At 39.1% G+C, this 15,127-nt stretch overlaps 3 protein-coding genes across 8 annotated transcripts in view; all 3 read right to left on the reverse strand.

Moving 5' to 3' along the window:
• The window catches only part of spen (spen family transcriptional repressor), a 31,055-nt gene extending 24,437 nt beyond the window's left edge, over nt 1-6,618 (reverse strand). The window contains exons 1-2 of the mRNA XM_043223975.1: nt 4,497-6,618; nt 1,473-1,793 (exon numbers count right to left, since the gene is read on the reverse strand). Of these exons, the coding sequence (XP_043079910.1) occupies nt 1,473-1,793; nt 4,497-4,579 (404 nt within the window). The 5' untranslated portion in view covers nt 4,580-6,618. The remainder of the gene's footprint in view (nt 1-1,472; nt 1,794-4,496) is intronic.
• A 312-nt stretch (nt 6,619-6,930) lies between these two features.
• tmem82 (transmembrane protein 82) lies at nt 6,931-9,731 on the reverse strand. The gene is made up of 7 exons (XM_043224170.1): nt 9,591-9,731; nt 9,390-9,476; nt 8,450-8,522; nt 8,124-8,301; nt 7,615-8,032; nt 7,192-7,373; nt 6,931-7,096 (listed from the first exon to the last, which is right to left on the reverse strand). The coding sequence occupies exons 2-7, from the start codon at nt 9,472-9,474 to the stop codon at nt 7,013-7,015; spliced, it is 1,020 nt and encodes a 339-aa protein (XP_043080105.1). The 5' UTR covers nt 9,475-9,476; nt 9,591-9,731; the 3' UTR covers nt 6,931-7,012.
• sult1st5 (sulfotransferase family 1, cytosolic sulfotransferase 5) lies at nt 9,482-14,781 on the reverse strand. 6 transcript variants are annotated; one of them, XM_043224168.1, is made up of 9 exons: nt 14,060-14,781; nt 13,439-13,555; nt 11,893-12,048; nt 11,689-11,817; nt 11,487-11,584; nt 11,280-11,406; nt 11,062-11,156; nt 10,296-10,476; nt 9,482-10,208 (listed from the first exon to the last, which is right to left on the reverse strand). In XM_043224168.1, the coding sequence occupies exons 3-9, from the start codon at nt 12,029-12,031 to the stop codon at nt 10,096-10,098; spliced, it is 882 nt and encodes a 293-aa protein (XP_043080103.1). In that variant the 5' UTR covers nt 12,032-12,048; nt 13,439-13,555; nt 14,060-14,781; the 3' UTR covers nt 9,482-10,095. The 6 variants fall into 6 exon arrangements, with proteins under 6 accessions (XP_043080103.1, XP_043080102.1, XP_043080104.1 ...); XM_043224167.1 differs by having other exon boundaries at nt 14,043-14,781; XM_043224169.1 differs by lacking the exons at nt 13,439-13,555; nt 14,060-14,781 and adding an exon at nt 12,553-12,705 and having other exon boundaries at nt 11,893-11,976.
• Between the last annotated feature and the right edge of the window lie 346 nt (nt 14,782-15,127).

The following is a 15,127-nucleotide window of genomic DNA, read 5'->3' on the forward strand; positions in this document are numbered from 1 at the left end:
TAAATCCATAATGTTGTTCTTCACACAACTTTACTTGTGTTCTTTATTTTCATTAGTCCTTTGAAGCGAAATGTCTCTGTAGATTTTTGAAAACATGAAAATGTAAAAATTTTCTGTGTGATGCCTCTTTACTTTTAGATCCCTCTTCAGTGCATTTAAAAAAAATAGATTCAGTTATTTGGAATCTTATCCCACCACCTCCTTACTGATATCCCAACAGAACAAGGTACCAATGTTCTAATTGCTGTGAATGATAATAATCCAAGTCAACTCTGAAAACATGGGCATTCGATCAGTGTTTTACAAATCCCAGTGGAATCTTCATTGATGTTTGGAAAAAAAAAAAAAAAAAAAAAAAGAGATCAATAATCCATTGGCATTGGAATAGTCCATTAGGAGAAACCGACTTTCTTCTTAATTGTAGTGTATCCAAAGTCTGCTGTAGTCCCAGATCCATTATGGGGCTTTGTAATCCAGTGGTATATTTCACATCCAAACTGAGATGTCTTTAGCCCCACAATAGCAATACCTCCATGCTTTACTGTGTGGATCCAAAAATCAGTTCTTTCTTCTGTGTATTTGAACCAAATGCTACTTTAAATCCAATTTTTTTTCTTTGGCATTTAGGGAAAAAAGCAAAAATGAACTTAAATGGTCTAGAAATAAGTAATGGATAAATAAAGAGATTTGCTCACTGCGTTTCTGTCACATTCTACCATGTTGATCAATGGCAGAAGTCTCCCATGTAATTAAAAGGCAAACCCTAACACCACAAATAATCCCGAAAAAAAAGAGAAAAGAAACCGTAGTGATAGAACATCCTTTGTCATTGGGTAGTATTAATCCAGTGTGATTAAGAATCCAGAGAATACCATCCAGAGTGCTCCAGATCATGGAATGGAAAGAACTGATTTCTAAACCACCCATTTCAATAATCCAATTACCAATCAATGGGTCTTAATTGATCAACACCGTAATCGTGTTACAATAACAGAGCAAAAACACATGACGTAACCCATTAATCCACCTTGGGCGGTACAGTACTCCAGAATAGGGCAATTCCAGGTAAGGCCGCGGTCACGGATTCGCTCTCGCTTCCAGAAATCCCGGAATATTTTGATATATCCGAATCATGCCCTGGATTCTCTTCGCAGCGATATCCAACTCTGAGAGAATCCCCATGCAGAGGCACGCTAATCTCTACATAATGATAATGAATTTCGGTGCATGTTCACCATGCTTTGACAAACTTCAAACTGGTTCGCTTTACGCGGTGAGTGATGACAGACCTCAACCATCAAAACGGTGATGCCCAAATTAATACCCTCCAGTGTGTTCTCTTAATTTCCCTCATGTCACCCGCCCCCAAAACAATAAATTAGCCCAATTAATGACGGAAATAACTGGGAGGGAGAGATGAGTTACAAGAAACGAATGGTCCCCCTGCCTTCAGAAAAACTATGTCCACTTACCCGTCTAGTCTGCGTTCAAAGCGTCCCTCTCTGCTGTGGAGTGACACAGGGGGCCCATACACAGGGCCCCCCGCCCCCCTTGTGAACCCTGAAACATCCCGCCCACGAGTGGCTATGGACAGGCTATCATCCAGGCCTCGAGCTGCACTGGGAATAGTTCCTGGCTCATTGTAATCGGTGCGTAGGTCCCTGTCTCCCATCTTGTTGATAGAATTATGAGCTTTCTGAGCACTCTTAATGTCCACAAAATCCACAAAAGCTGCAACTCCACCCTCCGATCCACGTTTCGGGAGCACCTTGACACTCTCCACACGTCCATACCTAAAAAAGCAAAAAAAAAAAAATAGCAGGAAAGGTATTTAATTGTCGCCAACACAAATGCATTAATGCATTAATTACACTGATATGAATAAACATCATATGTATTACCAGTCTGCAAAGGGCAGATTAGATGGTAAAAAAGCATGAGTGAAAACAAACCTGCATGCCAGTCATTTGTGCAATATGTAAATAAGGCTATTCAAATAAAAACAGCCTGCCTTCTGCATCATCACACAAAAACGTACCACTGTATGAGTAGCATCAACCATATGCCAGTAATATCTCCTTTCATTTGAATACATCCAATAAATATGACAGAAAAAAAAAAAATATCAGATTTTGATGGCCTGTTTCTGGTGCACCACAGAATTGCAAAACAGCATCTTGCTGCACAATATGCGAACGCCATAATTCAGTCAAATACCATAGTCCTGTCAAATCATTCAGGCTTGAAAAGTAATTAAGATGTTTTGATCTGCTCTATTTACCTTTTCAACACCAGTTTAATAAAAACACAAGACTTTTTACGGTGCAATTCTTTAAATGTGGTGCTCTGTAAAAAAATATACCACACATTAATGTGCCGTCAATCATCAAAATAAACAAAACCTACGTAAACAGACGACACTTGCACATGGGGGTTAAAACGACACCTGGTAAGCAAAATATGAAAACGTGTAATAAACAATGGCCATTCAAATGGGTGCCCTAGGTGAGCAGCTGTCTGACACACCAGTTCTCACACTCACTACACAATCTCAGTCGCCATTTTACAAACCTATTCACACTGCTTATTCATTCTCGCGTCCCCCATCTTCAATAAGTACCTCTGCCGCACTGACCTGAGCTTTGACAGACACCGTGCGCAAATCACTTCGGGGCACACGAACGTGCTCCATTCAAGCACACAAACGCGTACATCTATATCTGCGTGTATTTCCTGTGTGCGACAGAAAACTCTCTCTTCTTTAATACCCCGTCACAATTGAGCACGAGCGTGTTTCAATTTAGCTCCCATTCAAAGGGGCGACCGTTATTACCACAATTCAAATCTAAATAGACCGGCATGTGAACAAAAGCCTACCGTTGAGACAACAAAGCGGTTGGTCTAAAATGAATAAATTATACACAGATCTCCTATGCAGGTTCCCCTCATACTAGTGTCTTGCCTCCCTGTGTGCTCGACTCGCAAAGTAATATCTTGCCATGCATTATTATGATGTTCACCCTAAACATCCCTAGCAGAATACAGGCCAGCCGAAAACAATAATACGGAGAGTGCAATCACAACTGCGTTTTTCAACGACTACCCCATGTGTGTTTTGATTTTATTCGTATCAATGTGTGACTGACAGACTCCATACGTGTAGGTAATGGATGCGGTCAATAAAGTCGTTATACAGCCTTTGGTCGAGCCAGTTCAGTACGTACAGCTCTTTTAACGTTATTTAAGGGAGTTTATGAAAACACATGAGGTTGTGTTTATAATACCTCCATCGCATGGAGCTGGGCGATACTATAGCGATCGTTTTGCAACGATATAAACAAACATGTAGTTTAGACTTGAGATGTAACGTCAGTTTCGCTTTACGTGACTATACTGCATGCACGCATTGTATATTTACATAGCCGACCTTTTATAGAGATGTATGCAGTAGTAATTTATGTTTTGGGATGCTACAAACAATCGAGCAACCGACTTTAAAGCCATATGTGTTGGTGTAATCCAGCGATGTCACTGCTGAGGGAGCAATCTCGCCAAGCTGTTCCAGATAAAGACAGATTCGCACCATTTGGTTCCAACAAACCATTTTATTCTGATTTAGTTACGCCTTCCACAAAAAGCCAGGCTGTAACTTATAAAAACGAAAGGCTACCTCGCATTACCCGAATCCATCCAGGTGAGAAATAGACATTAAACCCCTAGGGTACGTGGGTGGCTTTGAACGCTAGGTGCTTCTTTTTTTAACATTGAATATCATGCCTTGCCGCCACACTAAACAAAACAGCCAACGTATGCGAGCATATTCACCTCACCGCCATACACAAACTTCTGGCTGACAACTTAAGCGAACGTCCTATTGGTGCAGAAATAGGAACTGTCGCCACACGCTCACAGGCTAACATAAATGGTCGTTTGCAGGTTGGTGCTGGGCTTTTTCCAAACAAAAACTCGTCTGCTATTGTTTGCCTTCTCCCAGATGCAGCCGCCGACGGTCACCGCTCGCCTGACATTCGTGACATCCGAGCCGAGCTCAAAACAACACCCGCTGTAATGCTTTTGAGTAGTACAGACAGCGTTCAGCCCATTCAGCTCGCTCGCGGTGTGTTTTTTTTCCCCAACCGCCAAGCAACAAAGGTTACTACCTTTCAGTAGCGCTACTGTCATCTGGGTCGCAAATTAACGCGAGCCGAAGCCAGCGGTAACGCAGCCGCAAGTAACGCGCTTGTACGCGACCCTCCGTGCTAATTAGCAACCTAGCGACGACTGCGACTCTCGAAAGCTAACTCGCCGACGTTAGCCTGCGTACGTTAAGTGAGCCCAAACAAGCCAACTCAATAGCAGCGTTGCCGCGAAAGTTGTGGCACACGTTCGAGGCGTTTAACTCAGCACCGGTGCGCTGCTATTGTTTCCCCCCCCAAACACACGAAGGGAGCACATTGCTGGATGTTGTCTTCGCTCTCGGCGAAATCGTCACTTACCGTTTGAAGTGCTCGATAATTTTTTCCTCTCGTACATTTTCTGGTAAATTCCCCACCCATAAATGTCTGGTTTCCCGGACCATACTGCGTTTTGGTGTCCCCCGATCATACAGAAGATTTTACTGAGTTAAATCCGGCTGAATGTGTGTTACGGTGGGCGAGTAGTTCCTCTGACTCGACACTACGATTGGACCCGCTTGCACTTGAAAGCTGTGTTGACTACGAGAGCCTCAACCTTGCTGTCGAGGAGCGCGCTCCGGTTCATGACGAGATCGCGCATATGCAATGAGCCTTCGGAATACCACATGGATCAAATCATCGGACGTGCCGTATTTTATTGTAAATCACCTCTAAGTGTTCAAATGTGCACACACGGCGGATTAATGCCTCGGTTTAGATCGCAAGGTAAAAGTCAGACTCGGTTGCCTTTGCTTTAGTGTGACATTCGGCGGCCTGTTTGTGGAACGTGACTTTTAAAAAATGCAAGTTAATCGCAATTTTTAGGCGTAAAATGTACGAGACGTGTGGTTTACCGCAAACTCTTTATTCGTGAGTCAGCGGCAGGACGGTGTTGACAGTATTGTTAGCTTCAGTACTGCTGCTTTGTATACGTTTGCACATCCATTTGTTTTCCCTAAAACCCAGGTGGGAACAGTCTGTTTTATATACGACTCACAAATCAAAACAAAAGACATGGATCCTATGTACCCGGGGGAATTAGTTCATTTAGTCAACTCTCTAATAACAGTTCCGTCTGTGTTTGTGGGAGATTAGCAGTCGGACATCTCGCAGTCTTAATCACAAAGGCGACGTCTTTAGCATGATTAGTTAATTGTAAAGACAAGCGTCACCTCGAATGTAAGCTTAATAATTAACGACAGTATTGTGTGATAACAATTAGGATCAACCGTCCAAAATGTGAATAAAGGCGACGATTAATCACGCGCTTATTGTGGCAAACAAACGCTATCTCGGAGAAACACCCAAGATAATGCCCAATCATGTAACGTTTCCTTATTAAAACAAACATTTGTCTGTTTTCCAACTATGCACGAGGCGTATGATTCGGTCCACGCATGCGCCAGAATGCGGCAAAACAGGGACCGCAATGGATGAATCGCGCGTGCGCTTTTCACGCCCACACGGAGTTTTGACAAAGAGCGATCGCAAACCCTCTGAGTGGCAGAAAATTCTGGAACTTGTACTGAGGTGGAGCAGGTTCTCAAACTGGATCTTGATCTACTCTTCAGATTCAGTCTTGAGCTTCTACTGGAATTGCACGGACTTTCTGGATCTGCCTAAATCCGTATTATTTATGGAACACAACTAATAAAATGTAATGCCTTGACAGTTCTTTTGGGATTGGATTTGGGATTGGTTGCACGTTGGATGTACAAAAAAACGCACTTTAGGCCTAAACAATGTTGTATGTTATACAATAAATGAATCCCCTGGATACTTGGACAACAAATGTTCTTTTTTTGCTTGCTCCTAAACACAAGACGGTGTGGCAAACTTCTGAGGACGTGAAGACACGTATTGCTTCACTAAATTGATAAGAATAATTAATGTATTTATTCGACAGAGGAAACTACGGGATTGTAAACAAAAAAGGCGAAAGAATGTGGAATGCGTTTTAAGAGAAATGTTTTGTTTGAGCGCTTTAAAACGTCCTGAGGCAGCCCCACCGTGGAGAATTAAACACGTACAGATTGCATACCAGAGCGACTTACGCGTCATAAACAGATCACACACTCGATGTTCTTGAATGTTCAGTTGTTAATTTTTGGCGCCAGTTATCGTAAGAATGTTCTTTGAAATATGACGCCATTTTGAGCATAACCCGGTGTAGACAAAACCCTGCACAACAAAAGAAAGACGGTGCCGCGGCCATTTTGTTTCCAGCGGAGCTATTTCGGGTTCAAGTTCAGTTTAACTTCTTTAGGGCTTGGCTGCTTCCCAGGGATCGACGGAACTAAACTGTTACAGTGCTCAAAACGCTAAAAGATAAGACGCAATTATTTAGTCAGTCTAATTGCTGCTTTTAACTGTTTTTGTTGTGTTAGCTGTCTTTATTATAATGCCCTGGACAAATTTCTTACCGTTAAAAATAAAATGAATAATGCTTGCTTCATATATCTATCTATATATATATATATATATATATATATATATATATATATATATATATATATAGAGAGAGAGAGAGAGAGAGAGAGAGAGAGAGAGAGAGAGAGAGAGAGAGGTGTAGTGGGAATGTAATTCACCATATATATACAAATTTTGAATAGCTATATTTATTATATTGGAAGGCATTTAAATGTTTTGAAATTGTAAGGCATGAAATTGGCTTTAAATATTTAGGAACTGAAAGGCACATATCTCTTAAATATTTAATATTTACAACCTAGATTGTATTTTGCAGAGGTATATATATATATATATATATATATATATATATATATATATATATATATATATATATATATATAGGTCAAGTTTGTTTTCATCCAAGCCTAGTCCAGTTTCCTTTCAAAATTCCTTAATTCTTCCCGATTTCCAGGTCTTTTTAATGGGCCCCTAGGCACGTAGGTGACATTCTGTGAAAATACAGTATGTTATTACACTTTATCACAAATTCGCCTCTATTGAATACCTTGGGGAATACCAAGTCCAATCAATTATTAGTTCTAACCTGATATATGGCTTCCAAAAGGTCTTGAGATGTAAACAGGCACGCAGCTTCACCAGTGAAGCAGATCAGAACATGGAGTACATCCGACCAGCTGCCAACTGTAATCAGTAACACAAAAAGCCCACCCAGTCGCACAACAACTGTATTGAGAATCTGCTGGCCAGGCGGATGATGCCGATCCTCTGAAAGATTGATTACATACTCATGATTAGACTCAAAGGATGGCCAGTTGTATGTGATATGTACAATACTGTTCAAATGTTGTTGATGTCGTTGTTTAGTGAATTAATACTTTTATTCAGCAAGAATGGTTTAATTGATTTAGGTTATACTAAAATCAATGTCAATGAAATCATTTGAAGTAAACTGCAGTGAATAGAACTGTATGAAAACCATTGCATTTTGCCGTTTGTTTCGTCTTACCATTCATGTACACAACCAGCAGAGAGTAGCAGATTGTGAGTGGGGTCCAAAATCTCAGAGCCTCAGTGGTTGATAGAAAGTGCTGGTTTATGTTTGATATAGCAGCAATTCCCGATACACTAAAAGTTATAATTAGAGCACTGCAGAGCCAGGCTAATATAGAACCAGCAGTGTTTAATAGTCCAATGCAAAGCCCACAATAGCGCTGTGTGCTATGTATTGGATACATTGTATTTACATGTCGCCATACTCTGCCGCATCGGCTTGCCAAGAACCAGCTCAGTCCAACTGAAAGGAGGAGGCTTAGCCAGCCTTGCGGCGCCCCCTCATGCAGGAAGTTGAGGCTGCAGGTTAATGCGCAGCCCAATGAGAACTGGCACTGGATGAGAAGCAGTAACAGTGGGTCGATAATTGAGTCCTAAAACAAAAAGAAACAGAACATTTCATCTACAATTAAATCGAGTTAACATGCTCATGCATTAAATGTCACAAATAAATGATGCTCATACCGATCTTCCTGTGATCCTTGCCGAAATGGCTCTAAGAGTGAACTCCAAAACTATCAGCGAGGCAACGCGAGACCCCACAACTGAAAGAACCGCTGTTAGGATCCAGAACTGCATTTTCTCTGTTAGTCCACCATTTAGTCTGTTCCGTTGTTTTATATCTGTTTCAGGATCTGCGATACTTAAATGAACAGACAGGTGAAATGTACAAAAAACATCAAAACAAAAACTGCTTTATCTTATTTAATCATTTTATAGATGTGTTAAAAATCTATGCATTGCATGGGTTAATAGAGCCATACGGGTTGCATAGCACATATAAATTTTACCTCTGTGCCTCAACAAACAAGTACGTTCTTAAGAGGTCACGAAGAACACTGATTCCACAAGCACCCACGAGCCCTGTAATTAACACAATACACAAGATTGTATATTTGTATATTTATACTCACAGTTGTGATCAAAATTATTCATGCCCTTGGTAAATATAATCAAAGAGGCTGTGAAAAGAAGGATGTTTCATTTAACAAACTTCAAACAAATCTAACCTAATCTAAAAAAGAAAAAGTGGATTTCCATTAGGAAATAAATATTTTTCGCAGCACACAACAGCCACAATTATACCCCTAGACATTCTTATGATTAAAATATCTCTGAAGAATATTCTTATTCATATTAGATTTTTGTCTGTCACACCAGGTTGACAAGGAGGGTGAAACTGTCCAGGATTATAAATATGAGCAACACAAAGGACAAACTCCCTTAATCATTAATCACAAAGAGTAAAACCTAAGAATACAGTTCTGATATAGAGCAAACGTTTGGTGAACTTCACAAATATAGAAAGAGTCTGTAAGAAAATAGCTAAAATCCCAATTTCCACCATCAGGATAATAATTAAGACGTTCCAATCAACTAAAGATATTACAAATCTGTCTGGAAGATGATGCGGGTCTATATTGTCCTAATGCACGCTGAGGAGGAGGGTTCGAGTGGCCAAAGATTCTCCAGAATTGCGGAGATTAGTTCAATCTTGCGTTCAGAAAGCCTCAGAAAATATCAAAGTGCACCTACATCACCATTATGTTGCTTGTAAGGGTTTCAAGAAAAATTCTTCTAGCTCATCCAAAAACAAACTCCAGGATATTCAGTTATCAATCTGTGTGTGTGTTTACAGTAGTCAACATTTGAAATGGACGAAGCTGTTTTCATCAAAGAACAATCACAATGCAGGGCAAGATTACACCAAAAGATGAATAATATATTTACCTTGTAAAACATTATGTAGAGGAATAGCACTTGGAATTAGCCAAGTAGGAACACTTGGCAGAAACCGGGAAATGAAGGACAACATGCCTATGTAAGTGAGAAATTGTTTAATGCGCCAATGATTTGTTTACATAGATACTAGTCAAATTGGACACACACGAAACTAAATCTTAACAAATCAACATAATCAATATTACTGACCTTATTTTGTTATTTTCAGTTGCGTCGTTTGCGAACCTCATGCAAGTGTAACCTTTATCAAGTGCAGATCTGTTGGAGGTTTGGTAGCACAGTCTCAAAGGTCACTTAGGCCTTGCTCGGTTTTTACAACTGTATGATTTCTTTCTACAGTCACAAAGTTTGAATCTATTTTATTATTGTCATATTTATTTCTGAGCCCCGTTTCTTATTCAAAACGGTAAAAATATGAAATTTAAAAAAAACAAAACAAAACAAAAAACATTACATTTCTGCCCTCTGCTGGGGATTATTTTAATTTCCGTTTACTGATATCATTTTACAAGGGGACTTGAACTTTACGCTGCATTCAAGAGCTTTGAACAGTCAACAGTTATCACCCATCCAGAGTAGTACATTAATATTACAGTTTGTTGCCCAGCAATGTGCAATGTACAAAGTAGAAACATTCATAGGATTACAAAATTAATAATAGTAATTATATAGGAATAATAGGAAATTATTTAGTTCATATTGTGAACCGTATTGGAACAGGACAATCAGACATTATTTTGCGATAGTGTTCCTCAAATGCAACGTCCTCTTCTGCACTGAAGTGATTCTTCCAGTCGCCAACCTCGCCTATAAAACAAAGTAAACAGAGGTTTTGAAAACCTTTAAACGGTTCATTACAATAATAGTTTCTAAAATAAAATGCATAAAAATCACCTTTTCTCATGAACTCCGAGGCTGTGCGATCAAAGATTGTATCTGGGATACTCGAGTAGTTTGCCATGGGGTTTTCTCGCATAGCTGAAAATGTGGTCATCTGCACAATATCCTCTATTGTACTTTTTGGTAACTGCCTTCTGAGAAATTGAGCAATGCGGGTTACTTCGTGAACAGGGTCCTGAAATGAAATGATACAAATTACTCAAATACTCAGACTTTTCATATAGACTCATATAGATTAAAGGTATACTTCACCCAAAAACAAAAAGTAGCTTTATTCAAAATGTAGATATAAGAACATTTTGTGTTATATCACTTCAATCTAAACAGCTTTTGCGTTTGTAACCAGTGTTTGATCTGTGCATGTATCTCTTCTAATTCAGACAAGATTTCTTTTTAACTGGAGAAAGCAATAATATGGGTAGAGGACTTTGTCTGTTTCAGACAGAAACTATGGTTTGAAGCTAAAAACAACTTTATTATTGATTCGATTTTACAGACATGCAGCTTGCGTATACTCCTTGTGGATTATTGTGATGTTTTTATCAGCTGTTTGGATTCTCATTCTAACCGATCCATTGGTAAGCAAGTGAAGTAATGCTACATTTCTTCATATCTGCTCAAATGAAGAAACAGCCTACATCTTTATTTGAATGAGGATGAGTATATTATCAGCAAACTGAATTAGTTTGGCTGAACTACTCTTTTTTTTTTTTTTTTTTTTTTACAAAAATAGCCTATGTTTTGTAGAAAGCTGATTGACCTCTTTCATGTCTTCGTAGAATATGTAAAGGATGTTCTTGTTATGCCTTTCCTTCCAGTATCCTTTAACATGGTCATACCAGGATCCCCAACCCACTGAAAAAAAAAAATCAGTCATTAGGAGTTAATTTAAGCTATCATAATTAAGCGTATTCACATTTTACACAAAACAGGTTCATGTCTTTAGTGAACAGTCTAAGCGCAGCGAGCGTGACTTACATTGCCCTTTCATGAACTTCTCCAGATATTGTGGCCAAGGGCCAGGCTCCGGCTGGTTAAGATGCATGCGGTCGAAATGATAATATGAAACCACAGTGTCTTTCGGATTACGAGCCATGTATATAACCTACGGGGAAACGAAGGTGGGTTTGGCATTCACATAATGTTGCATTTTTCAATACAGCCCATGAAAACTAAAATTCCAACCTTGCAACCAGCGTCCCAGAAAGAACGAGGCACGAGTTGGACGGGAAGATGAGTTTTGATAACACGAGGGGGATCCATAACCTCCAGTTTAGTTATGCCTATAACGATACAGTTTGTTTATTCATTTATCTATTGTTTAATGTATACGATATAGACAATATGTTTAAAGTTGCTAATCAGAGATTGGTTCTTTAAAACATACCGGAGCTGGATCCATCGGGAGCAGTCATTTCCAAGAACGGCATGCGCACCTGAGTGGGCGCCCTCTGGCACTTTTCAGCATCTCCTTCGTTCAGGATGCCATCCACTACTTCCTGCGTCCACGTAGTTCCTTTTAAAGACAAGATGATTGCATTATTCGGATTGCACTGTGTGGTTTTACCGTGCTGTTTTCGTTCTTCTGTACCTGCTTTAGGATAGGTGGCAATGAGCAAATCCTCATTTGACGCCTGGAACTCCTCCACTCTCGCCCAGTACTTCACCATCCGCTCTAGTAAAGGAATACCTTGAATTTGACTCAACCTCTCGCGCGTTGTTCCATCCATACTTTCCTTAAAATGAGCTGAGATTAAGCATATAAGCATTTTAATAACTGTTGCTCCGTGTCTAATCGTTTCATCTCTCGCTCGCTAGGACGTTTATTATCACGTACTAGAGCTGATGTTGTTAAAACGTATTAAACGATTTAGCAGTAGACTACAGAACGAAACAATTAAGCGGTCTTAGGAGAAAATAAGCCGTTGTTTAATTTTTTATACCTTGAGAACCTTGGACCGAAACGGGCGGCGAACGTGCGTTTTGTTGTTGCACAACAGGTTTGGACACATTCTGATTTATAACGAGATTTATATGTGAAATATGTGAAAGCCCGATTCGGAAGGGTGATTGTATGGACGTCTGTAAAAAATACATTTACGTATCACCTCAGTGATGGATTAGGATAACTATTTATTCAGTCGAGAAGCTAGTTCCGTCTTCCGACCCGGGGACACGTGATCGCCTGCTGTAAATCGGTATAGTTAGCTATATTTGGTTATAATACACATTTTAAAATCGGGTTTCATACCTGCTGCTGTCATAATAAAGAACCATTTCGAGTGTTTACTTTCTGCTCCAGGTACGTTTTGAAGCTGTCATGAATTACTCTATTGTTCTTCTTCTATTGTTCACAAACAACTCCAGGCATGCAACGAAACACGGATTTGCGTTTCTCATTCCATGCTAATATGTTGAGTATTAACTAATCAGTTAAATATTTACTCGTATTATGTGCATACATTTATCTTTTTAAATTAAAACGGTAACACTTTATTTTAGGGTCATTTTGCATATTACTAGAATAGTAGCCATTTATTAGTAGTAATTAAGCATATATTAATGCCTTATTCTACATGAATTTATTCTAATTCCCTAATCCTACCCAATACTTAAACTTAACAAGTAGCCTGTTTTGAGCAGCAAATTAGGAATAGTAAATAATAAAGTCATAGTTAATAGTACATAATTATTCCATATTCTAAGTATTACCATAAAAAAGTAAAAAAATAAATGAATATATATATATATATATATATATATATATATATATATATATATATATATATATATATATATACATATATATATATATATATATATATATATATATATATATATATACACATATATATATACACACATATATATATATATATATATATATATATATATATATATATATATATATATATATATATATATATAAAGTAAAGCTGCTTTAGCAATAGTAAGTTTGTTATTCCAAATGTCATTGGTTTATGATTCACTTTCTGTTTGATGACTGTTTTCTGTTTTCACTCATTAAAAGATTTTGTAAAGACCTACTGTATTACTAGAGCGCCGTCTAGTGTGATAACAAAGAATTTCCAAGAATAAATACATTAGGGGGTAAAAATGCTCAATTGCATACTTGCTTTTTGAGTATTTACTGGTATTGGTGCAGACTACTGATATCTTGACATCATGATGATCTCTTGGTCACATGATCTCTTGTCCATCATCGTCTTTTCACTGGCCCTTTTAATGGAAGTCTTAAAATAATGATAATGTTGCATTAGTCTTAATCTCTGTGATCACAGGATGTCGCTTTAATTGAGGTCATCAATAGTGTCGTTCTGAGAAGGCGAATCTTTTACATAATTCTCATGATAGAAAAAAAATGTCTGAGTTACTCATATTTGTGTTAAATCATTACTTCCTATTCTGTCCTTGTGGTAATCTGACATGACAGCAGTAAATCAAAAGTGGTTAAACACCCAGTCACACCAATAACAACCATTTGCAGCTTTATTAATGATAGACGCATATGTTAGTAGAACAAAACAAAATTCAATAAGTGGTCAATATCAGTGGTAGATATTCAAGTCAGTAGGGCAGGCAGCAATGGGGACAGGCAGAATTATCAACGATAGGCAGTGCAGAAAAAGGGAATAACACTCAGAAATGTTCACTGGGGCAAAACAAGACTTTGTAATGAGCTTAAGCAGCCCAGATAATAAGTGTCAGAGGTTCTCGCACCTGATAGAGCTCCTCACCTTCCACCGAAATAGGCAGGGGTTCCTCCTTTCCCTGCACCTCCTGTCCCCCTCCTCAGGACCGTCAGGACCGGGTTTCAGGAGTGAGACATGGAATTTGGAAGAAACCCGATAATGATTAGGTAATGCCAATTCAAAAGAAACTGGGATAATTCGGCAAATAATTTGGAATGGACCCACGTACCTGGGACTGAGCTTGCAGCATGGTAGTTGGAGACAGATAGCCTTACCCATTGGGCAGGATGAGCGTATTCGGCCCACATCAAATAACTCCAATCCTGTTGGTTTCCGACTGCAGTAGTACTGGAGAAATCTCTCTGCTTGCCCGTTGGATGGTACCCGGAGGTGAGACTGACATTAAACTCCAGTGCTTCGAACAAGGTGGACCAGGGATGGGACGTGAACTGGGGACCCCTATTGAAGGTTTTCCCGTACAAACAATTTATCTAGGGGACAGGCTGGGGGTATCTCTTGTTCAGCGTTGGCTTGTTAAATAATATCCCATTGGATAGGGTAAACGATGATGGCTGGTGAAATTACATTCTCGGGTGAGCTGGGTTCAGAGTCTTTCTCAAATTACCATAACAAGGCATCTGTCTTAGTGTTCTTAGAACCGCTGTGATATTTGGCCGTAAAGCTGAATCTGGAGAAGAAGAGCGGCCATTTAGCTTGCCGGGCATTGAGTCTGCGGGCAGTCTTTAGGTACTCCAGGTTACGATGTTACAATGGTCTGTCAGCACAACGGAGATCGCATTTGCAGGCTGTATATTTTTATTGTATTTAGTACTGACCTGCATAAGATATTTCACATAAAATATGTTTACATGTAAATAAGAAAATAAGAATAGAAGAAGTTCTTGTACAAAGGTTTACATTCCATTAATCTGATACTGTGTGTTTTTACCTGAATGTCCACAGTCGTGTTTTTTTAATGGTAGTTGTTAATTATTTGTCCTGAACAGTTAAACTGCTTGCTGTTCTCTGATGTTGCTCTCTGTTACTGTATATGAAACCAACCCGCCATTACCTTGCTACCCGTCACTGCTGAAAAAAGCCACCCACATATGG

This window comes from Puntigrus tetrazona, chromosome 23, assembly GCF_018831695.1.
Source record: "Puntigrus tetrazona isolate hp1 chromosome 23, ASM1883169v1, whole genome shotgun sequence".
NCBI classification, from domain to species: Eukaryota; Metazoa; Chordata; class Actinopteri; order Cypriniformes; family Cyprinidae; genus Puntigrus; species Puntigrus tetrazona.